The sequence below is a fragment of the Acomys russatus genome, chromosome X (genome assembly GCF_903995435.1).
Source record: "Acomys russatus chromosome X, mAcoRus1.1, whole genome shotgun sequence".
Classification (NCBI taxonomy): domain Eukaryota; kingdom Metazoa; phylum Chordata; class Mammalia; order Rodentia; family Muridae; genus Acomys; species Acomys russatus.
In genome coordinates, this window is record NC_067169.1 from 3,690,001 (window position 1) to 3,715,788 (window position 25,788).

The 25,788-nt window shown below is 38.6% G+C and overlaps 1 protein-coding gene across 1 annotated transcript in view; it reads left to right on the forward strand.

Annotated features, from left to right (window-relative positions):
- The window catches only part of Phex (phosphate regulating endopeptidase X-linked), a 208,194-nt gene that overhangs the window by 16,586 nt on the left and 165,820 nt on the right, over positions 1 to 25,788 (forward strand). The window contains exon 4 of the mRNA XM_051142004.1: positions 24,922 to 25,008. Within this exon, the coding sequence (XP_050997961.1) occupies positions 24,922 to 25,008 (87 nt within the window). The remainder of the gene's footprint in view (positions 1 to 24,921; positions 25,009 to 25,788) is intronic.

Genomic DNA, 25,788 nt, shown 5'->3' on the forward strand with positions numbered 1-25,788 from the left:
TGTCAAATGTATGAAGTGACCATGGAACTCTTGTTTCAAGTGTTGCAAGTCCTGTTTTTCATTGTAAGCCACTCAAGAGTATGAGATTTTGAAGCCTAGAGGGCAGGTTTTGGATCTTGGTTTCTTTTCATTTGCTCTTTTTGTCCTTTGGGACGATGACTGATCTCTTTTTAGCTCAGTTTTCTAATCTTCAAAATGGCATAGAAGAACCAGCACAGAGGATTGAGTAAGGACTGGAAAAGATGATTCATAGAAGTTATTCACTTTAGCACATGGTAAGCCCTCAACAAATATTTATGTTTTGCATCTCTGAATTACTTCAAATGAAGTTAAGGTTCATGAAGTACCATCTACCAAATGTTTTATGTTTTGTGCTGGCTTTAGCCTTTATAAATATCATATGATTTTGAAAATGTTGAGTTCTATCAAGGCCTTTCCCCTCATTTTTGATAAGAAGAATGTCCCAGAATAAAGCACAATATTGCCAGGGAAAAGAATACCATTTTCTTACGGCTGGTAGAGAACGCACAGATTTGGCTGTCCAGTTTGTGAAATAAAATGGATCTGACAGACCCAGCTGATGAAAAATTGCCCTCTATTGAAGGCTGCAACCAGGCTTTGTGAATTTTTCCCTTAAATGAAATGTATGACTCAGATTTCTACTTAGAAAATAACTATTTCTTGTTGTCTCAAAGAAGCAAGATGGTTTTGTGGAGGGGAAAAGACCAAATGTAGCGATGTGGTGACCTAAAATATCCTTACTATAACCCTTCCCAGTCTGTCTTCATGTGACCATAAAGATGGAATGGCATGTACTATTTATGCATGAGAAATTGAGCCAATGAGCACTTCTAAAACGTGAGGCAATGAGGGAGCTAGATCACTATGTCAGACAGAAGGAAGAGGACTCAAGGTTTGGCCAGGCCATTTTTATCAAGGAATAGATATCTTGGCCAGTATTTTGTGAAGAAATACAGCGTATTATTTTCAAAAATTATTTTCAAGTGGGCATGGGATGAGGAAGCATTAAGAATCAACCATCCAGCCAGGCATTGGTGGTACATACCTTTAATCCCAGCACTCAGGAGGCAGAGGCAGGTGAATCTTTGAGTTTGAGGCCGGCCTGGTCTACAAAGTGAGTTTAGGACAGTAAAAGCTACACAGAGATCCATGTCATCAAAAACCAAAAGCCAAACCCAACCAACCAACCAACCAAAAAACCCCAAGGCACCCCCCCCTGCAAAAAATAAAAAAGAGTCAACCATCTATTGTGTGGGCCTTTCCTTTCCTTTCTTTTCCTCTCCTCTCCTCTCCTCTCCTCCCCTCCCCTCCCCTCCCTCCTCCTCTTCCCTCCCTTCCTCCCTCTTCCTTCTCTGTCTTTGAGACAATGTCTCACTCTGTAGCCCAGGTAACTCTGAAGACTGGACCTCACTGTGTAGTCCAGGTTGAACTCAGACTTCGCAATTTTATTCCTACTAAAAAGCTCAGGCTTAATTATTTTGAATGAATCACCTGGACAAACTGGGTACACCTGTTCAGAGAAGATTAAAGTTGAGTGGAGAGTGGGATATGACTTTCTCACGTACTCTGGTGCCTCACATTTGACCATGTCCCCTGGAGGGGGAGAACTGGTGGCACTCAGAGGAAGGATAGCAGGGTACCAAGAAGAGACTTGATACCCTATGAGCATATACAGGGGGAGGTAATCCCCCTCAGTTACAGTCATAGGGGAGGGGAGTAATGGGAAAATGGGGGGGGGAGGAATAGGAGGATACAAGGGATGGGATAAACATTGAGATGTAACAAGAATAAATTAATTAAAAAAATTTTTTTTAGAACTTGTTAGCTCTTTTATGTATGGCCTCATAAGAAACCACTAACTGCATGTTTTATCATGCTACTGTCACACACACACACACACACACACACACACACAAACACACAAAGATTCTGCATTGAGAAGTTACTTTTGTCTTCTAATTTTTCTTATTCATGCACCATTTGCATTTTTGGTGTATAGTGTGTTGGGGGAAACCTTTTCTAAAAAATTTAGAGTTGCTTAAGATACAGAATTTAATTTCTTTCTCATGATTTCAGATGATGAGAATGCATCTCTAGGATACACTCCCTTTCTAAGCAGGAAGATGACCCAAGGATGTCATTAGGGATGGCTACCTGGTGTAAAAGCTCGTGTTCAATTGGTTGTGGCAGTCTTCCCTTTGTTTTTCTCCTTATATATCTGTTTCTTCCTCTAGTTTATTCCTTTGTCTTACTCTGTGCCATGGGGCAGAGGGGCCCCCTGGCCATGTAATGGGAAGAAAAAAAAAAGGCAAACAGCTAAGGTTATTAAAACATTTTACCCTTGAGAACAGCAAGTAGGGAAACCATTTCTTTACTTTCTCTTAAGTATTTAGTTTCAGGTGTGGTCTATTCCTCTGTAGCTTTAACATAGCTTTTCTGACATTAGTAGCTCATATAAATACATTGAATATGCTCAAAGAGAAGCAGCTCCACTCACTGCATTTATTCTGAAGGGTTTGATATTGTTGGGAAAATACATGGACTTCAAATAGATTCAAGTGTGTAGTACTTTGGTTGTGGCAATGGACAATATATTGATAATGCCTGTGGTAGGATTGAAAGGAAGAACTTGCTTAAGAAAAGAATGCCCTGCTTTGTCTGCAAATCTCTCAATCGGGTACTCTAGCATGACTCTCAGTAGAATTTCCCCAGTCATTTTTTCTGGATGTTGTAACTGATTTGATGATGTTACTTTTGTTTGTTTTTTGAATTAGGTTAATCCAGTTGTTACTGCTGGATATTTTCAAGATAGTTACTTTGATGATGTTTTACTGTCTATCTAGTACTTAAAAAAAAAAAAACCTAATTATTATTATGTATATAGTGCTCTGCCTGCATGTACACCTGCAGGCCAGAAGAGGGCAACAGATCTCATTATAGATGGTTGTGAGCCACCATGTGGTTCCTTAGAATTGAATTCAGGAAGTCTGAAAGAGCGTTCAGTACTCTTAACCTCTGAGCCATCTCTCCAGCCCCTATCTAGTACTTTTGTATATCTTCTATTTGTTATTTGTTCTTTTGCCTTTTTACTGTATACTTAATAAACTCAAACATTGAGAACTGAAAGTATGGCTATTGTGGATTGCTCTTTGTGTGGAAGAATTTCATATGTAGTTAAGACTATCTACTGAACACTCTTTTTCCTGGCGTGAACGTGTTTAGTTACAAATAACAGAAACTCCAATTTTAACTGGCTTAGGAAGAAAATATACTGGCTCATCTAGCCAAAAAGTGCAGTGTTTTTCAGACTCCAGGTAAGATTCTATTTAGCAGCTGAACCATGTCATTAAGGGAACACTCCTTTTTTTCTCTATTTTGAATACTTTATTGTGTGAAGATCAAATTTTCCATGAGAATAACTTAAAGGGACACATTTTCTTTGTACTTCTTTATCTCCTATGCTAACATAACACTTGTGCATAGTGTAAATATGAAAATATAAAATAATTAAAATACAATCATAAAAATAAACAAAACATCTGGTTGCTTTTGGAACAATCTTACAGTCCAACACACTTAGAAAGAAGCATGACACAGTACATAACGGAGAGATGTCAAGTAAACATTTGTTGAAGAAAGGAGAGAAGAAATTTTCTTTTTGTGTGCAGCTGATGCAGTAATTGTCATGGATGGCTGAGTGCGGACAAGTGGAGTTTTCTCTTTTTCTTTTTCTTTTTGTTCCTGGGGCCTTGTACATAGGCCAGAAGTGTCCTGAGATACAACCAGAAATTGTTCACGATCTTGGTCTTAAGGAGTCAGAACAGGGAGGGACATGGACAGTTAGTTAGACGTAGGCCTTTCCAAGACTCCTCTGTAGTATAATCTTATGCAAGATATTGATGAGGACAATAAGAATTGATAATATGAGGTTCAAGTTTGGGCTCTGAAATGAACTGAGACTACCACTTGTAAATCATCTCACTTTCAGGAAGCTGCTTCTCTTTGAACCTTAGTTACATATGTGATGAACCTGTTAGTGAATTCAACAAGATACCTAGAAATTTTATTTGCATAGGATTAAGTAAATGCAATCTATGATTATTGTTAGTCTTGTAAGGATTAAAAGAACATTTAAAAGCTTTTAATACATAGTGAATACTGAAGAAATAAAAATAGCTTTTATTGATTCCCAAATTTTAACACTATTAAAATGGAATACTGTAGTCTACTGTAGTCTTCAAAGACTCAACATGAAGAAACTGAACCTGAGAGAGGCAAGCCTGAGAATGTGCTTTGTGATGCTCTAAGAGTGTATCACAGATATAGTAATTTTTAAACAGTAGAAATTAATTTAGCTCATGTTTCTCCAGGCTGATGTAGGTTGCTATTGGCCTCTGGTGAAGGTCTTTATACTGTGTCATAATATGGAGAGCAGGCAAACAAGAACGTAAAGCAGAGAGAAAAAGGAGTGGCACTGTCTTGATAGATAGCCTGGTCCTCCAAATGATATCATTAATTGACTTATGATAGCAGAACCCTTGTGGCCTAATCACTTTTTAAAAGGTCCCACCTTGGGGTTGGGATGTAAGTTAGTAGAGTACTGGCCTTATGTGTTCTAGATCTTCTCTTGGTGCTGTTTAAATTTTTTTCTCATCAATTTTCTCTTCTTTCTTTTTATTCCTTTGCTCCTAAGGGATCCTTAACTCTGTCCCACAGGCCCCCAAGAGGACCACTGACAGAATTCAAGTATCTGAATGAAAAAAAGTGAATATATACTTACATTCATCTCTGTGAACACAGCAGCATTTGTGAATTTCCTTTGTGGTTATTTTCCTAAGTTATTGTAAATGTTGCATGTGGCTAGATGATGGTATCTGCTTGTATCACCATTTCAAATCTTAGCAGTAGTTAGACAGTAGGTCTGGTCTTGTTATTTAATGAGTTAATGAAGTAGCTGTATGTTGTGAATGACATGGTAAATCCAAAAGGCTTTTTTCTTTTTTGTATGTGGAAGCTTTATTTCAGTTTGCCCCACAATCACTTGAGGATGGGCTTAGTGAACCCACGTCCACAAGGGTTTTTTCAACTGTGTTTTGGAATACCTGGTTTCGTTTGCGAACCTATGTTTACAAAGCTCCTTCAACAGGCCACTGTCTAGACTCTTTTGATAATAAGCACATTACTGGCAGTTAATGTATGTTTCTGAGGATGTTTGATGAAACTGCACATTTGGGTTCAGAGGTTTGTGCCAATAGCAACTCTTGAACTGATGAAAGACTAGCCCAGGCCATGGAAGAAGTATCTTTTCACTTGAGCTTGCTAACTGCTGCCACGTGTCAAATCTAGGAATTAAAGAAAGTTCCCAACTCTAGTTGATGTAGCTTCTGTCACAAGGTAGTTAGAAAAACTTATGAATTGTGCTAATGATAGAGAAAGCAATACACTAAATAGGATGTACATCAATAACCACAACAGTACATGATGTAAGGAAGAACTAAATGTCCACTCTTGAAAACAGGGACCATTAGTTGAGCTTGAAGTCATGGGCTATGGTAGGGTAAGGAGATTATACATATGGAGGTGCTTGGAACCAGATTCCGAAGACAAGACCTGTTACTTTGTTAGAAGGAAAGGATAAATAGGGAAGAGATGACAGGAGCGAGATGGGTGGATATAGCTCTTGGACTGCCTTCCTTCCTTTCTTAAAAAAGTTATTTACTTATGTACTTTATGTATTTAAGAACTCTATCTCTCATATGTACACTTGCAGGCCAGAAGAGAGCACCAGATCCCATTATAGATGGTTGTGAGCCACCATTTGGCTTCTGGGAATTGAACTCAGGACCTCTGGAAGAGCAGCCAGTGCTTTTAACTGCTGAGTCATCTTTCCAGCTCCTCCTTCCTTTATTTCTTTAGATTTTTTTTTTTTTTTTTTTTATTAATTTATTCTTGTTACATCTCAATGTTTATCCCATCCCTTGTATCCTCCCATTCCTCCCCCCCCCATTTTCCCATTATTCCCCTCCCCTATGACTGTTCCTGAGGGGGATTACGTCCCCCTATATATTCTCATAGGGTATCAAGTCTCTTCTTGGCTACTTGCTGTCCTTCCTCTGAGTGCCACCGGGTCTCCCCCTCCAGGGGACATGGTCAAATGTGAGGCACCAGAGTATGTGAGAAAGTCGTATTCTTTAGATTTTTTTTTTTAACTGAGACAGAGAATGCTGAATTTCTGAGAAGTGGAACAACAGTCTCAAAATTCTCTGCATAAGAATATCGATGGCAAAAAAAAAAAAAAAAAAAAAAAAAAAAAAAAAAAAAAAAAAAAAGAAAAAAAAAAAAAAAAAAAAAAAAAAAGTGGAAGGGTAGCCAAGGGGGCATTTTGGTTGCTTAAGTATTCTGACAGTATGAAAAGTTTCCTGTGACCTTGAAAGTTGGAGGAGGAAGGAAACATTTTACTCTAGGAGATCATTGACTAAAATTAGGTTCTTTCAACTAAATATATGTTCTTTGCTATGGCTGATGACACAGGATATGTGTGTCCTGAGAAAGAAAGCTGTGCACACCCACAATGCCACCTCTTCACCTGCCCACACCCAGGTCCTGTTTTCCATGGTTAGTATGTACCTGAATTTTTCTTTACTTAAGAGTTTGCATATTTTTGAAAAACCACTTCCAGAAACAGGAGGGCTGTTTGGCAGGTGTAGAAAACCCCTGCCTGGCTTTGGTGGTAACAGCTGGAAGGCATATTCATATGATCTTGGGTAGCTACAATTCCTGAAGTTCCTCCAAGTAGCCATATGTTACTGCTGTTGGTTGCTAGAAATTAGAGCCACAATGGAATGAAAATGCGGGATTGTTGGTGAGAATTCCCAAAGGCATCCAGACTTCATGATAGAAGTAGAGAACTCAGATTTCCTTTGCTGTAGATTAGAAGGGAATTTTTTTACTTCTATATTTGGTTAAGGACAAGAGGAAGACACGAGAAATAGTAAAATGGTGGTTGTATGCTCAAAAGTGCATGGTGGAAGCGAGTTGCTAATTTCCTACCTTTATTTCTGGACTCTCTAGATGAATTATGAGAAATCTTTATCTGTGACTGAAGGTGTATATAGGTTAAACATCTTTACGTGACAATTCCTTGTACAGGGAAAGGCCTATCAGCACTATGAACTTCATAGAGATGATATCATTTAATCATACCCTTACTTCCATTTGTTAAATTGCCTAAGGTCTGTTGGAGATGGTTTTGTGAATTTAGTGATATGAGAACCATCCAGTGTAACTAGTCTATTGGTATGCTTTGTTAGTTGACATTGAAGATTGCCAAGAAACACTCCTGCTCACTTACTAATTTGTCTTGACTCACATTGCCTTACATTTTGCCTAACACCATGGAATAATTTAAGAAGACAACAGACACCCCCCCCTCCAAGCTACACTTTGCATTGCATTCCCACCACTGAAAGTATATTGAGATGTAAAATTCTGCTCTGCTAATTGAGGTCAAAGCTGTTGCTTTCCTTCTGGAACCTCTGAGCTGTGTAGTGTGTGTGTGTGTGTGTGTGTGTGTGTGTGTGTGTGTGTGTGTGTGTGTGTGTGTGTGAGAGAGAGAGAGAGAGAGAGAGAGAGAGAGAGAGAGAGAGAGAGAGAGAGAGAGAGAGAGAGAGAGAACGCACACGTGCACGCACTTTACTTTTGGTATTTTTGGTGTATTTATTTCTCCTAGAATTAAAATATTGAATTTTTTCTTTGTTTTTTGAGACAAACGTTTCTCTGTGTAACAGCTCTAGCTATCCTGGAACTCCCTCTGTAGACCAGGCTGGCCTTGAACTCATAGTGATCCGTCTGCCTCTGCCTCCCAAGTGCTGGGATTAAAGGCGTGGGCCACCACTGCCTGGCAAAATATTGGTTCTTTTGAAGTGGTAACTTTTTAGCTATGTGCAGTATTATAACTTCTATGTATTTGACTTAAAATTAAGTGAGTGAATGCACAATATGGTCTTCTATAGCCATCACAAATTTAATACCATATTTCATTGAATTAAGAGTATTGGCAACTATAACACCTACCATTACTTATCATGTGCCAAGGTAAAGTAGACTATAATTCAATGCATTTATATCCCTGGGGATTTCTATTTTGTGTTTACAGACTTTCTTTTAAACCTACCTAGATGTTAATTTATATGCCAAATTCTTCTTTTATGTCCATTAAAATGGAGGATGCAAGTAAAAACACACAAAACAAAACATTGATTTGGGCATTACTAAAATTTGTTTACAGTGTCCTTTAGATTTTGAATCATCATCTTTGTTTTGCTACAAAATACCATCTTGCTCATGAAGAGCAGCAGTGATTCAACATTTCTTTAGAAATCATCCCCAGTCAATTATCTCAGAAAATTTCTACCAACATGGCCTTCTAGTGTGTGAAATAAGCTTCCATTTCATTGTCAAGTTGTGATGAAATCTTTCTGAGGTCCTAAGTGTCACCTTCCCATCCTTGCATACAGCTCATTTTAGGTACTGCTTGGAGAGTGCCTATGGTCATGCTGGTGCCTGGGCAAGTAACAGTAGTTATGTGGTCACCAAGTAGATTGTTTGAAAACAAAGTCCAGTTTCAGAGATGATAACATGTGAAAAAGCGTTCATTTTGGAATCAAAGTATGAAATATAAGTATATACTTTTTATTTTTTCTCTACTTGGTGTTGAACCCAGGAACTTATACATGATAGGCAAGCATTTTACCACTAAGTTCCCACCACGTTAGGGCCTCAGCCCCATCTCTGACTTTTTAAAATTTGAGGTAGAGTTTCACTAAGTTGCCTAGCTGCACTTGAACTGGATCTGCAGTTCAGTCAGTGTTTGAACTCCCTAGGATTACAGACCTGCACAGCCAGGCATGTTACCTGATTCAGTCAATCTGAGAAGAAAATTGAGAGGGTACAGTGTTGGCAAGTCTCAGACATTGCCCACTCTCCTAGTGTGGGTAGTGGTGTATTGAGTAGCTAGCTAGGCTTCTGTACATCAAAGGAAACAGCCTGTCACAGAAAAATTCAGTCCTCTCCAGGGTACGTGGGTGTTTGATTTCTTCCCCTTCATATCATTTAAACGAAAACCTGCATGTTGCAAATATCATTGTACTGTGTAAATACAAAGATTTTTTTTTAGGGTCTATGAATTTACTTGAAAAGAAGTACAAGAATTTAAAAGAAAACAACTCTTGTGGTACAAGGAAATTTCCTTCCCTTAATTTTCTGAAAGATTTTTCTTTCAGTTCATTTTCTTTTGATTTTCTCCCCCCCGCCCAAAAACTTACATTCATTAGGAAATGTTTATTCAATTGCATATTTACAACCTATGAATTAATAATGCCATCATGATTAATAACATCCATGTGAATGCTTAATGAATTAGTAATAATGGACTGTTTGCTTTGACATGTCAATAAAACATTGTGAAAAGGCATTTCCCACAAGAGGAAAATTAATTGTATGTCAGTTGGATGATAACTTGTCACAAAAAAGTTTGTTTGGAAAGTCTCATTGGTGTTGATGTCTGCATAGTGAGAGTCACTTAAAAAAGATCCATAGAATGAATATATATATTGTAGAGGACCTGGGTTCACTTCCCTGCATCCACATCAGGTAGCTCACAACCTTCTGTAACTCCAGTTCCAGAGCATCTGATGCCCTCTGGCTGTCTGTAGGTATATAATGCATATAAACTCACACAGCTTTACACACAGACACATAAAAAATAATCAATATGTCTTTAAGAGGATACGAAACTTTTCTTTACTGTGCAGTTCTGATAGGTGCAGGTGCAGATATTTGTGGCAAAGAAAAATGCACGAACATACAAATATGTGCTAACTTACAATTTTGCCTATGTTTGTAACTGTAGAGACTTCCTATAGTGGCTGTTTAGATTAAGTTCCAAATTGCATGTCTTCTACTACCGTCTGGTCCATTCTAAATTCATAATTCATTTCCCCCAAGGCCCCAGCATTTTTTATATTGTTTATTCCTTTAGAGAATCCTTTTGCCATTAGTCTTCAGTCTAATTCTGGGATGTCGGCAGCCATCATTGCTTATTTCTGTCTTTGCCCTACATCCGATGAAGTGAAGGTCAAGGAAATTATGTGACTTACCCAAACCAATCCAGCCATATAATTTGTCCCCCACAGATTATGGGTCTACCATTTCAAATGTCTCCGATTTTAACACAGGCGGAAAGAGCTGCAGGAGTGGAGGCTCGGTCCAGCTGGTGCCTTTGAGGAAATTCAAGAAGCTCAGTGTGCTTAGAGCTCTGACTTAAAAGAGAAGAGGACCAAAAGACAAAAACAGAAGAGGAGGGCAGGGGCCAGAGCACACTGGCCTTGTAGGCTGTGTAAAGATCTTAGATTTTATCCTCAGGCAATGGGAAGCCATTTGTAAATGTCATGTCAAGGGACCTGATGAGTGATGTGATCTGCTGAAGCATAGTGGCTGTCTGTGGAGAATACCTTGGAGGCAGAGGCTGATGTATTAGACACCAGTTCATAAGACCCCCATTCGGCCCATCCAAATGAAGGAGAATTAGTTGCAGGGAACGCTGAAGCATATTTATTATCTTTTTCTTTATTTTTCCTTAGGTTAGTAGGAAGGGTTACTGTCTTACCTTCATAGCCTCTGGTTTCTGTGACCTCAGGATGTTTCCAAGTGTCCTCAGTCAGGGGCAGCATCTGGCAGGGAAGCCATCATAGCATCTGGTGGGTACAGTAGTTAGCACACAGCCTTTTAGTCCTTTGACCTTTTGGAGTTCTCTGGTGATGCTAAAGAGCCTATTGCTTATTTTTTTTCCGGGAGAAGAGTCTGGACAGAAAAACCAAGAGAGTATAACTTTTGATTCTCTATTGTCATCAACCCAGTTTTCAAGAGATAGTCTCACTGGACCACACCTAATGGTTTGAAAAGCCAGGAATAGAACATGTCCACTTCTCACCTCCTCATGTTAGGTGGAGGTATAAACGGAGATTAGTTGGGATGTGGTTTTTCAAACCTATGTTTACAGTGTTTTGATGCTGCTTTTATAGATGAGAGAGGAATCACAAAGTCTGGCGCTCACATTTTAGGATTTGGGGGATACAATATATGTCCCCCTCTTTTCCCCTGTAGGGTGTTATACAAGCTAGAATTGAGAACAAATGTCTTATGTCATTTTTTCTACTTTGAAAATCTTCCTGATATAGCATATATCACTCCCAAACCAGTAAATGAACCCTCACCTCAAACCCCTTTGCATTTTACTTTTAAGAGTTGTTCTAAATCTAGAACTGGCAAATCTGTGGAACTCAAATCAAAATGCAAGGAGACACTTCCTAAGACAAAACAAACTATTTAGTGCTATCCTTAGAGAATACTGGCACTGAATAAAGAGGAGTTGCAGGGCTCAGGGTGTAGCTCTGTGGAATACTTGCCTAGAATGCACAAAGCCCCAAGTTTGATCCTCAATGCTGTGTAAAATCTGACATGGCAGTGCATGCACATAATCCTATGTAATCAGGAGGTGGAGGCAGAAGGATCAGAAGTTCCAAGTCTTTCTTAGCTGCCTCAACAAACAAACAAACAAACATTCTAAAAGTAACAAAAGCAGAAGGAAAAAAAAAAGGGGGAGGATAGTTCAGTTGGTAAAATTCCTGCTTTGAATTTTATCCCCAGAATCCATCTTAACACTGGGAAGGCAGACAAGCACATTCCTGGGGCTTGCTGGCCAATCAGCCTAATATACTCAGCAATTTATAAGCCACTGAGAGACTTTGTCTCAAAAAAGGGAGGGTGGTCTAGAGAGAACACTTGCCATGCAAATGTAATGACCTGAGTTCAGATGCTCAGAGCCAATTTGTGGCAGTTTTACTGAGAAAGGCCCTCATGGGCTCATATATTTGAACACTTGGTCCTCAACTGATAGAACTATTTGGAAGAATTGGAGGTATAGTCTTGTTGGAAGACCACTGAGGGTGGGCTTTGAAGTTAATGTGTATATGTATATATGTGTATACATGCACAGAGAGAGAGAGAGAGAGAGAGAGAGAGAGAGAGAGAGGGAGGGCAAGAAGAGGAGAAGGAGGAAGAGGAGGAGGAGGAGAAAACAAAACCAATAAAGAAATAGAGTTGTAACTGAAGAAAGGAACTGCCTTACTTGATCTTGGGTGAGATAAAATTCTAGATAACAAGAATTACTGGTAATATCTGTTGTTTTAAGGTAATGATTTTCAAAGTGAATTCTCTGGACCTGAAATACCAGCATTACCTTTGAGTTCACTTGAAATGTAAAATTATAGACTCAATCCCAGACCTACTGAATCAGATATTCTAAAAGGACCCAAATATCTGTTCTTTAATCTCTCCTAATCGTGATGCCCACTCAAGTTTGGCTGCAATTGCCTTGGCTTGGAACATGAGGTGAAGGGAAATCTTGGGCAAGCCTGCATGTAATCAGTTACGGTTGAAGGATCTGTTGGGAAATTCTACAAGGGCACTGGTGTTTCTGGTCTAGCACCGGAAAGCGTATTTATCCCTCAGAAAAGTAACTTTTGGAACTTTGCTGGGTATTTGATGACCAATTGACCATTAGTTCCAGAATTGGGTCCAGGCCCAAATTCTAACTTTGAGTAGAACTTGAATAAGTTCTTAGAGTTGTTTTCCAACCTACAGGGTGGGACTAATAATACATACCTCTTAGGGATGTTTGGGAGGTTAACTCTGGTCAAGAGCAACATACTATACACAGCACAGATGGTTAATAATCAGCAGTATTATTATCGGGTCATTGGCTAGCTCAGGACTACTCAGGAAGGACCAATGCAGGGAGTATGTAACCATGCATGGCTTTTGCCTAAGAAGGTTGAAATAGGAGGCAAGGGGGAAAAAGACAACTAGAATTTTTATTTTAGGTGAAACTGAAGGTGAATTTTAATGGGTTCAGTTTTAGAGCAGCCTTTACATTGAATTATTGAAATAGAGAAGCTATTTTCCTGAGTTTAAATATAATATTGGCAGATCCATTGTAATGCTGTGCTATCAAAGAGCAATACAAAAATTTAAATTACTTTAAGTGTAACCCTGATAAGTGTAATCCTTATAAATTAATTCACTTATAAGTGGACATAATAAAAAATTACTTTTCATCAGAGTTTTGTAGTATCTGAAGTTTTATAAAAATTGATTTTCCCCTGGACAAAGAGGTCCTTTGTGTTAAAAGGGGGTATTTTGTGTTATTTGGTAACCTATGATTTAGATTAATGAGTTAAAAGTTTTTAATCCTTGTAAAAGCATCCTTGCCCATTTCATTTAAGCTGAGGCTAGCCAACAATTATTACTTTTAAGATGATCATAAAAAATTAGCAGAGAAAATTATTATGACAGTCTCTCTCTCTCTCTGTGTAGATAGGAGTTTTGTAGAAGAATGAGAAATATCAGTTCTTATTGTCTTTTCAGTATGTCAAACAGACTCAGTTAATCCCATGCTTGACTGGCTGCAGAGCTAAGGAACTGTGAAGCTGAATGTCATGTCATTCATGTAAATATGAAGGCTATAGGATCCATGGACCATGACTTGGTTGTCTTGAATATTATTTTCTTTTTAAAGGGAATAATATTGGACTTTGGGAGCTGATTTCAAGTGCTCATGTTTAACTGTGTAAAGCTTTACTACCTATGCTGTTGTGAATTAGAAAGATGAAAAAAATTCAGTATAATAAATAAACCAAGGAGTCTAGAAAGCAGGTTTGTTTTGAAGTCGGTAGCCTGGAAAATCAGCAAAGACTAAAAATAGTCAGATTAGAGGCAACATTCAACTGTGGAACCATCTAAAGGTGGCTTTTAAGCATCATCCAAAGAGAAACCAGGCCATGGTACAATATGTATAAAAATTACATTTATGTATAATATCTAGATAATAGTCTCTTCATTATATAGGTATGGAAACTTCCAGTACAGACTTGATGGTCCAAAGTTTTGAATTTTCATGTTTTTTCTCTCAAGAGAATTAAGAATGTATTTTCTTTGATTTCCAAAGGAGAAGTGTTGGCATAATCTAAATGAAATTCAGAATTTACCCCAGTGAAGTTGATGTCAATTTTTCAAGTGCAAATTAAGCAAATTGAGCACAGAGCACCAGCATTCACTGATCTCTTCCCAGCCCAGGATTCCTTTCAGAGTGAGCACATGAAGCACAGGGAGATTCCAGAAATCTCATAGGAGCTGGTAAAAGAAAAGAAAGGAGGTTCCCTGTAAAGCCCTCCATCAGCTCTGTACCAGGTTCTTGGTAGAATTTTACCCATATACTTCATACAACTTTGCATACATGGAAAATTTAAGCTATATTTATTGGGCAGTTCCTAAATGTTGCAGACTTCAAGAGACTGACCTTAGCTGCCTGTGGCTGCCATGAAGTTGTGATTCACAGAAATCTCATCAAGCTTTGAAATGTTCTTAGTTCTACAATGCTCAAGAAATGCAATTTGTGCAGGAGGAGTAAGTCAAGATCTTGAACATGGTTGAGGTTGGTAGCCTCTGAACTGCCAAGTTAAAAAAGAACATGAAGCATTTTCTTCCCAGTGCTGAAGAGCAGAGCACTGAAAACGAGTGATTAAATTGAGGTAATGGGTAAAATGAAACTAGTATCCATGGAGAATGATGAATGAAATCCTGGATAATACAGACTGAAATGTGGATAAAACTAGAGATTATGGCCAGTGTATTTCTCATGATAAAAAGAAATAATCAAACTAGTCAGTTTAGCTATTCACACTTCCTGTGCAATTGGATGAAAAATTCTTTCTTTTCTTATCAGAAATTTAACCCAGGCAGTATTTGTTAAGCACTAGCCTTTCATTCCAAGCCTTCATGAAAAAAAAATCCTGTAGAGATTAGATATACAGAGACATACTTCCACATAATGAAGGGGGTATACAGAAAGCCCACAACCACCATCAACTTAAACAGAGAGAAACTCAAGGCATTTCCACTAAAATCAGGAACAAGACAAGGATTTCCACATTCTCCATACCTATTCAATATATACTACTTGAGGTCTTAGTTAGAGCTAGTTGTGTCATTGCTCTAGCTAACACTCAAGTCTGTATTTCTTTAGTGCCTATGGTCTTTTCATATATAATTTTACTAATTTGGATCTTCCTTTTTTGTTGTTTAGTTAATTTTGTTAAAGGTTTGTCAATCTTATTGATTTTCTCAAAGAACCAACTCTAAGGATGGCTATTGGTTGCTTTAATTTTTTATCCAGACACTTTGCTGAAGGTGTTTATCTGCTGTAGCAGTTCCCTGGTAGAATTTTGGGGGTTATTTATGTATACTATCACATATTATCTGCAAATTGGAATACTTTGAAAATTTTTCTTTCCACTTTGTATCCTCTTGATCTCCTTTAGTTTTCTTATTGCTCTAACTAGAAGTGCAAGTACTATATTGAAGACATGTAGAGAGAGTGGTCAGCCTTGTCTTGTCCCTGATTTCAGTGGAATTGCTTTAAGTTTCTCTCCATTTACTTTGATGTTGGCTATAGACTTGCTGTATCTTGCCTTTATTGTGTTTAGGACATGTGCCTTGCATCACTGATCTCTCCAAGACTTTTAATATGAAGGGATATGGGAGTTTGTCAAAGGGTTTTCCAGAATTTAATGAGATGATCATGTGTGGTTTTTTTCATTCAGTTTGTCTATGGTGGATTACATTGATGGATTTTAATATGTTGAGCTATCCCTGAATCCTTGGGATGAAGTGTACTTGGTCATGGTGGAGGATATTTTTATGTGTTCTTGTATTTGGTTTCTAGGTATTTTATTGATTATTTTTGTATCAATGTTAATAAGGGAGATTGGTCTGAAATTCTCTTTCTTTGTTGAGTCTTTGTGTGGTTTAGGAATCAGGGTGACTGTGTTCTCATAGAATGATTTTGGCCATGTTCTTTCAGCTTGTATTTTGTGGAATAGTTTGAGGAGTATTGTTGTTAGCTGTACTGTGAATGTCTGGTTGAATTCTAAAACCATTTGGCCCTGGGCTTTCTTTGGTTGGGAGATTTTTAATGACTGCTTCTATTTCCTTAGGGGTTATAGGCCTATTTAAATTGTTTACCTGATCTTGGTTTAAAGTTGTTAAGTGGTATCTATCAAGAAAATAATACTTTCATATAGATTTAAAAAATCTTGTGGAGTATAGGTTTTGAAGTAAGACCTAATGATTCTTTGGATTTCCTCAGTATCTGTTGTTATGGGTCACTTTTCATTTCTGATTTTGTTAATTTGGACACTTTCTCTCTGCCTTTTAGTTAGTTTGGCTAATGGTTTATCTATCTTATTGATTTTCTCAAGGAACCAGTTCTTGGTTTTGTTGATTCTTTGTATTGTTCTCTTTGTTTCTAACTTATTAATTTCAGCCCTGAGTTTTATTATTTCCTGCAACCTACTCTTCTTAAGTATGCTTGCTTCTTTTTGTTTTAGAGCTTTCAGGTTAAGTTGCTATTATGAGATCTCACTGATTTCTCTTTGAAGACAGTCAGTGCTGTGAATTTTCCTCTTAGCACTGCTTTCATTGTGTCTCATAAGTTTGAGTATATTCTATATTCATTTTCATTGAATTATAGAAAGTCTTTAATTTCTTTCTTTATTTCTTCCTTGACCCAGTGATCATTGAGTAGGAAGTTGTTTAGTTTCCATGAGTTTTGTATGGTTTCTCTTATTGGTGAAGCTCACATTTAATCCATGGTGGTTTGACAAGAAACAAGGTTTATTTCAATTTTCTTGTATCTGTTAAGACTTGTTTGTGTTCAAGTTTATGGCCGATCTTGGAGAAGGTTCTGTTAGATGCTGAGAAGATGGTATATTCTTTTGTGTTTTGGTGAAATAATTCTGTAGATATCTGTTAAGTCCATTTGATTCATAGCATCTGTTAGTTTCAGTATTTCTCTTTTTAGTTTCTGTCTGGATGGCCTGTCTCTTGGTGATAGTGGGATGTTGAACTCTCTCATTATTACTGTGTGTGGTTCTATGTGTGACTTAAACTTTAGTAATGATTCTTTTATGAATGTGGATGATATTGTATTTGGGGCATAGATGTTCAGAATTGAGACGTTATCTTGGTGGATTTTTCCTTTGTTAAATATTGTGTCCTTCCCCAACTCTTTTGTTTGAAAGTCTATTTTATTAGATATTAAGATGGCTATTCCAGGTTGTTTCATGAGCCCATTTGCTTGGAAAACCTATTTTCAGCCCTTTACTCTGAGGTAATGCCTATCTTTGTTGCTGGGGTGTATTTATTGTATGCAGAAGAATGATGGATCCTTTTAATGCATCTGTTCTATTATCCTGCATCTTCTTATTGGGTAATTAAGTTCATTGATACTGAGAGATATTAGTGATCAATGATTATTAATTTCAGTTTTTTTTTATGTTGATGGTAGTGGTAGTGGTGGTGGTGGTGGTGGCAGTGGTGGTGTGCGGTGTGTGTGTGTATGTGTGTGTGTGTGTGTGTGTGTGTGTGTGTGTGTGTTTCCCTCCTTTTGGTTTTGGTGTTGTGGGGTTATTAATTTCTGGTGTCTTCTTGGATGTTGTTAATCTTGTGTTGGAATTTTCCTTCTAGCATCTCCTCTAGGGCTGGATTTGTGGATAGATACTGTTTAAATTTGTTTTTTCATGGAATATCTTGTTTTTCTATCTATGTTGATTGTAAGTTTTGCTGGGTATAATAGTCTGCACTGGCATCTGTGGTCTCTTATGGTCTGCAATATAAATGCCTAGGCTTTTAAAGTCTGTTGAGAAGCCGGCTTTAATTCTGATAGGTCTGCCTTTATACCTTACTTGGCTTTTTCCTTTTGCTGCTTTTAACATTCTTTCTTTGTTCTTTGCATTTATTGTTTTGATTATTATGTGGGAGGATTTTCTTTTCTGGTACAATCTATTTGTTGTTGCTGTAAGCTAATTGTACATTTATAGGCATCTCTTTCTTTAGGTTGGGTAAATTCTCTGATATGATTTTGTTGAAAAAATTTTCTGGGCCTTGGAGCTGGGATTCCTTTCCTTCTTCTATCCCTATTATTCTTAGGTTTGGACTTTTTATAGTGTCCTGGATTTCTTGGATGGTTTGTGTCAGGAACTTTTTATATTTAACATTTTTTTGACTGATGTATCAATTTCTTCAATCATAGCTTCTACTCCAGAGATTCTCTTTTCCATTTCTTGTGTTCTGTTGGTTTTTCTTGTGTCTGTAGTTCCTATTCTCTTCCCTGTGTTTTCCATCTCCAGGATTCTCTTAGTTTGTGTTTTCTTTATAGCTTCTATTTCCATTTTTATGTCTTGAAATAGTTTCTTCATATCCTTGACTTGCTTGGTTGTATTTTCCTGTGTTTCTTTAAGGAATTTATTCATTTCCTCTTTAAAGGCCCCTACCATCTTCATAAAATTGATTTAACGTCATCTTCTTTTGCTTCACCTATTTTAGGACATTCAAGTCTTGTTGTATTAGGATAGCTGGACTCTGTTGGTGCCATATTGCTCTGGCTCTTGCTAATTGTGGTCTCATGCTGGCCTTTAGCCATCTGAGTTTTGCCGTTATTATAGGTTTAGGTGCTGATTTCTGAGTTTATCTTTGTTGGATTGGTGTATTTTGGATTTTTTCCCTTGGTTTCTGTTTCTTCTGTTTACTGGCCTGGATGGCCTGGAGCTCTGGTGACTAGATAGTCTTGAACTCCAGTATGATGTCTTCTCTGAGGTTTTTGTGACATGCTATCCTTGCCTCTTGAGTCCCTAGTACCAGTATGGCTCGGGGTCCCTGGTGTTGGTGGACGTTCAGGAAAGCATGCCGAGTTGTGGGCTGGAAAAAGGAGTCTTCAGATTGGAGTGCAGTTTAAAGTTTATGGGTGTGTTTAAGTAGAATATTGGTGACAGTGACTTGCATCAGGGTCTTACCTATTTGTATCTAATGACTGTAGGCCTCAGGAGTGCAGACAGAATTGTGGGGAATGAAATGGAGCACAGGGTATGGGGTACAATTTAGCACTGTTGTGGGTGCTTTCAGAGGAGTTGGTGGGTATAGGCTTGGAGGGCGGAGGGATGTACCTGACGTCCCTGTTGCTGGTGGGACTCCAGGAAAGCAGGCAGCATTGTGGGGCAGGAAATAGAACACAAGGTATGGGATGTAGTTTACAGTGTGTTTTCAGGAGAGTTGCCTGGTAGAGACTTGGGCAGGGAAGGGCTTACCTGGTGTCCCTGTTTCCTCCAGCAGGCCTCTGGGAAAGCAGGCACAGTTATGGGGCAGGGAATGGGGCACAAATTATGGGATACAACTTACTGCTGTTGTGAGTGCTTTCAGGGAAGTTGAAGGGCAGAGGCTTGGAGAGGGGAGGGGCTTACTTGGTGTTCCTTGGTCTCGGAAGCCTTTGGAAAGCAGGCAGAATTGTGGGGCAGGAAATAGGGCACAGGGTATGGGGTGAAGCTTAATGCTGTTATGGGTGCTTTCAGGGGAGTTGGAGGGCAGAAGCTTGGGTGGGGAGGGTTTTACTGGTGTCTCTAGGTCAGGTAGTCCTTCAGGAAAGCAGGCAGAGTTAGTTAGAAGGTGGCAAATGGAGCACAGGGAATGGGCTGCAGTTTACCGCTGTTGGGTGTGCTTTCTGGAGAATTCAGCTACCACTTTTTTGTTGTTTGTTTTGCTTTGTATGGGGTGCAGGCTCTCATGTGTCTCGGACTACTCACTGTGTGCCTTGTGGATGACATTAAGGTTTTCATTTTTCTATCCGTACCTCCTGAGTGCTGGTATAACAGGCATGTGCCACCATGCCCAATTTATTCAATATGGTATCAAACCCAGGGCTTCTTCTATGGTAGACAAGTGTCCTACCAACTGAACCACATTCACAGCCCAGCAACCACTTATTTTCTCATGTACTATGGGCTAGAAAATTTGTATGCTAAAGTTTCAAAATCATCATCGAATCCTGGGGGTTGTGTAGTAACCAAATTTGCAGTGCAGATAAAAAAGAGAAAACTTTGAGAGATGAAATAATTTCCTCCATTTTAGACAGGAGATATCAGCAAACTGAAACTGGAGCTGATGGCTGTGTGATTTGGAAGTGTGGGAACTGGACAAGGGCTAGCTTCCCTAAGCAGAAGCCCCCTCCCTGCCCTATGCTTAATCAGCTTGAAGTCAACTTCCCTGGGAGCTAGACAAGGGGCTCACTTCCCTGAGATCCAAACAAAAGCTCACCTTATCAGATTAGGTCCAGCTTCCCCTTACCCAATTGTGTGGGAGACCGCAGTGTAACAGCTACAGCAGATGAACAGATAAAATGTCTAGATAAGAGTCCCCCTGCAGTATGACTCAAAGCTCCTCTGCCCTGTACCTTATCAATTAAGACCAACTTCCCCTGTGCCTCTTACCAAATTATGTGATGCCAAGGCTGGGAAAGTCCCGCTTGCAGTTTCTGCCTTTAAAAACCTTGTATTCTAAGGAATCAAGGCCACCCACCTTCCTTAGCCTCTGGGGATCTTTCTCCAGAGCAAGATCAATAACAAAGACCCTGTGTACATTGCATCTGACTGAACTTTGGTAGTCTGTGAAGTTTTGTGACTTGGGCATTTTAGAAGACCACCTTCTATTTTTTTATTAATTTATTCAGATTACGTCTCAATTGTTATCCCATTCCTTGTATCCTCCCATTCCTCCCTCCCTCTCACTTTCACACAATTCCTTCCCCTAGGAGGACCTCCTCCCCCACTATATGGTCATAGGCTATCAAGTCTCATCTTGGTAGCCTGCTTATTCTTTCTTTGAGTGCCACCAGACCTCCCCACCAAGGGGAAGTGGTCAAATATGGAGCACCAGAGTTCATGTCAGAGTCAGTTCCCGCTCTCCACATAACTGTGGAGAATGTCCTGTCCATTGGCTAGATCAGTGTAGGGGTCCGGTGTTTAATACTTGTGTTGTCCTTGGTTAGTGAAGTAGTTTGAACAGACCCCTCTGGGCCCCGATTCAACCATCACGATGTTCTTCTTGTAGGTTTCTAGGACCCTCTGGATCCTGCTGTTTCCCCATTCTCCTTTATTTCTCTTACTTAGAGTCCCAGTAGGATGTCCTCACATTTATTCCAATCTCCTGGTAAGTGAAGACTATCATGGGACATGCCTTTTGGGCTAGTGCCCCATTATAAGTGAGTATGTACCATGTGAGTCTTTCTGCTTCTGGGTTGACTCACTTAGTATAATCATTTCTAGTTCCATCCATTTGCCCACAAATTTTGGGATTTCCTTTTTTTTTTAATAACTGAGTAATATTCCATAGTGTAAATATACCACAGTTTCTTTATCCATTCTTCAACTGAGGGACACTTAGGCTGTTTCCAGGTTCTGGCTGTTATGAATAAGGCTGCTATGCACATGGTTGAGCATATTTCCTTTTTGTGTGGTGGAGCATTTTCTGGGTATATTCCAAGGAGTAGTTTAGCTGGGTCTTGAGGAAGCCCTATTCCCAGTTTTCTGAGAAAGTACCAGATAGATTTCCAAGGTGGTTGTACAAGTTTGAAGCCCATCTTCTTGACTTTCTTTCTTTCTTTCTTTTTCTGGGATGCAGCTCAAGCTTTAGCCCAAACAGACTTGAAACTCATAATTATCTTCCTACCTTAGCATCCTGGCTGCATTTTTATTTTTATTTATTTATTTTTGATTAATTATAATAATTTTTATTATGAAATAGTGCATGTGTATGGAATGTATTAGAAAAATTACCTGTGTAATACAATACATAGAACAACATATAACAACAAACACCAGTGGGCCTACCCATCTAACCTGCCTATTTAATTAAAATATATTGCTACAATAGATATTTAACTCTCTTGTCTCTTTCCTTAAAATATCTCTCTTTCTCCTTCTTATAGGTAATTACCATTCTGAATTTGTCATTCTCATATATTTCTTTCTACTCCATTGTACACCTGTGAATGCTTAAATAGCAAACAGTACTGTTTGGTGTCTCCCTAGGCCTGCTGTAAGTGTATATTTCCTTATGTTTTGGTTGTGAGTAGCCTTTAATGGCTTGGCCATGTCTGCAGCCCAGTCAGTGTGGTTGTTCCTGTACTGGACTTGCTTTGAGGCTAAATGTTAAGCTTGTGAGAGCAGCTTCTCATTCCCATACTCTATAGCAGAATTTTTACTTCAAGTTCTTCACAGGTTGAGAAACTGGCTTGGACATGTTTCCTCCAATATGAGGCTACTCACAAACTGCTCATTTTGTTTCTTTACCTTATTTTAAAGGCTCATGAAAACACCATTAGTATACCATTAAATATGCTGAAAATCCTAGCTGCATTTTTAAAACCAACTTTATTTGAGCTTAATGAGGAGAAAAGTACTTACTCTAATGCAGTTGTTTTTTTTTTTTTTTCCCAGAGACAGGGTTTCTCTGTGTAACAGCCCTTGGCTGTCCTGGAACTTGTTCTGTAGACCAGGCTGGCCTCAAACTCACAGAAATCTGCCTATCTATGGAGTACTGGGATTAAAGGCCTGTGCCACTGTGCTATATGCAGTTTTAAAATACTTTGAGGAAAAGAATTTCTCCAGCCAGTTTTGAAGCTTGAGGTAGTCTGCTATAGGATTTTGTGAATTGATGTTTTCTTTTTCTATAGGAAAGCCCTGTATGGGTTACCTATGAATCCTTCTTCCCATTTTGGGGACATTTTAATAACTTGAGTAATTGCCTGTGATAGGCAGATATTATTTTCTGCTTATTAATGACTCTCCAGGCTTGATCATATTCCTCTTCTCACTAATTCACATACAGAGATAAAGAAAATGGTGTTGGGAGCTGATTGCCACATCACTATCTGCATAGAAGTGCTTTTCTGCCTGCTTTGATACAGGGAGAAAGGGGAGAAGAGAAAGCAATGCATGTGACAAAGAACCTGCCATTAGCGAAATCTGTTGCAAAAAGCCAAATTCTGGTACAGAAACCAGAATTCTGAGCAGGGTAAATTATTGATATTCATGCATGGCTAGGATTTTAGGATTGATCTGTTCAACATATACGAGTCCTCCTCTTCTACAGTATGTCTTGGAAACACACACAGGTATTTTAGTGGCTTGTGTCTTCATCCTTCTGGCACTCATGTGTGCAGGCTGCACAGTGTTCATTACATTGGAATATCATCAGAACCCTAAATAAAAATTGGGTTATTTACTTCCAAATGTGTTTTTCCAATAGTCTAATGGCTGTAACTTAAAGAAGAAATGTGGCAGAAAGGTATGTGAGATGGGCTTGATTGGAAGTATGTGTGGACATGGTTTGAGAATGTTGTTTGTTCAAAAAAAAAGACCCAAACCAAATATCCTTTATTTTCGAGTAAGTTGTCTAACTCTTCTGTAGTCATGGGCTTGGTTTATGTACAGGTGCTTATAAAAATAAAATCTAAGGACCCAAATTCAGTCTTCAGCCTCACATTGACCAACTCACAACAGCCTGTAACTCTGCCTTCAGGGAATCTGTTACCCTGAAGTTGTTGGCACTTGCAAACAAGGCCCATACACACCCACAAAGACACACACAGAAATGAAAAAAAAATCTTTAAAAAGAAACCCGGACAAGATCTTTGGGTTTCAGTTTTTGAAATGTATAGCTTGACTTTAGAAGTCAGTTTTTTGAATATGTAATTATTTATAAAATTGATTAGCATTGAACATTGTGCCTTGAAGCTCTTCAGAGAGTTATAGGAACATCTATTCCACTGTGATTTTGGAGGCCGTCAAGTGTGTTCTCTGTCAGCAGCAGATTTACATAGTGGAAAGAGGCAGTGCCAAAGGGGCTACAGTCACCATAGGGATCCATCATCAACTTGGCTTCATTTTGGTAAATTGATACTCTCAAATCAAATTCAAAGTGGATCCTTCCTCCTGTTTCCCTCCTTCCACTCATTTTTTTCCTTTGAAGAAATTTGTTTCTACTGAGTGAGTCCTGACTTTCTTCTTTCCTTATTTGAAAGAAGAGTGACAGCTATTTTTTTTTTTTTACCTTCAAACATTCTTTTTTTTTTTCTTTTTCTTTTCTGTTTTTGGTTTTTCAAGATAGGGTTTCTCTGTGTAGCCTTGTCTGTCCTGGACTTGGAGTGTAAACCGGGCTTGCTTCAAACTCACAGCGATCTGCCTGCCTCTGCCTCCCAAGTGCTGGGATTAAAGGTCTGTGCCACTACGTCTGGCCTTTCAAGCATTCTTATTAGGGATTTTATAAATAGAAAATAATCTTCCAAGAAGGTCTGGCAAACAGTTTTTGGGCATGGCCTCACTTGAATATTCAGGACTTCGCATGTATGAATGGGCACATTTTCAGACACATTTGGTAGGCTTTCCAACCTTGCTTTTTTATTTCCTTTTGCAACAACTTTTTTTTTTATGTCTATGACATGTTTATGAAACACTGAATAAAACATGTAATGGGAATTTTTTCTGCGTGACCTCCCTGAGAGGCTGAGTTATGAAAAACATCTTAAGAAACTTGACCCTGATGAAATTACCTCCATTGAGAATATTACTTGGTACAGAAACAACAGACAGAATCCAGTTATTTTTGGTCCTTTAATAAATGAAGTCTGTTTCCTTTTATGTAGGTGGTAGAAGAAATTAGCTCCTGCAGAACGTCTAGTCTCAGATGGAAGTTCAACTTTAGGTTTCTTCTGAGTTTGGAGAACCTTGGATAAGAGAATGTTTAATTGTTTTTACTTGAATCCCAAACAGCTTGGAATCTCTCCTGCTGTCTGCATGACTCCAAAAGTCTTTGCATTTAATTTTCTGGAGGCTAACCTTCCATTTGACATCATATATAGGTGGATGCTAATGAATCCTATTTTCACCTTCCTAGCACTTCTAGAGAAATCAGTCAGCCGAAGACGGGATATTGAAGCTGTACAGAAAGCCAAAATTCTTTATTCCTCCTGCATGAATGAGAGTGAGTAATAAAAGAAATAAATAAAATATTTATGATCCTTATATGCCCGAATTCTATTAATGTTTAATAATATTGTTAATGTAGAGAGAACTAAAACTCTATTACTATTTAAAGATGTTATTTAGGCAATAAAGAATTCTCAAAGACTGTATTTTGATGACTCTTCATTAGTCAATTTATGGTTGTTGAGGTGAAGAGAACAATCTTGTAAAGGCATGTTGATTTTACTATTTCATGTTTATAATTAGGTATGTGGGTATGTGTGTGTGAATGGATGAGTACAGGTGGGCTGTGGAGGTCATATGAAACTGTAGAATCTCCTGGAGCTGGAGTTACATGCTGTTATATACTGTGTGAAGAACTGAGCTCAGGTCCTCTGCAAGGACACCCTGTGCTCTTAGCCACTGAGCCACTCTCCAGCCCCAAGAAAATACTCTTCTTTCTTTCTTTTTTAAAATTATTATTATGTATACAGTGCTCTGCCCGCATGTACACCTGCAGGCCAGAAGAGGGCATTGCATCACATTACAGATGGTTGTGAGCCACCATGTGGTTGCTGGGAATTGAACTCAGGACCTCTGGGAGAACAATCAGTGCTCTTAACCTCTGAGCCATCTCTCCAGCTCCATTATTTCCATCACTGAATTATTTGGTATCAGTTACTATATAAGAAATTTGGATAGTGCAGCAGGGGAACCCTACTGTATCTGGTACAAAAATGTGAATCCATATCTAAGCCAGTGATGGCCCAAGAAAAAGTCTGAGACAGCATATACTTAC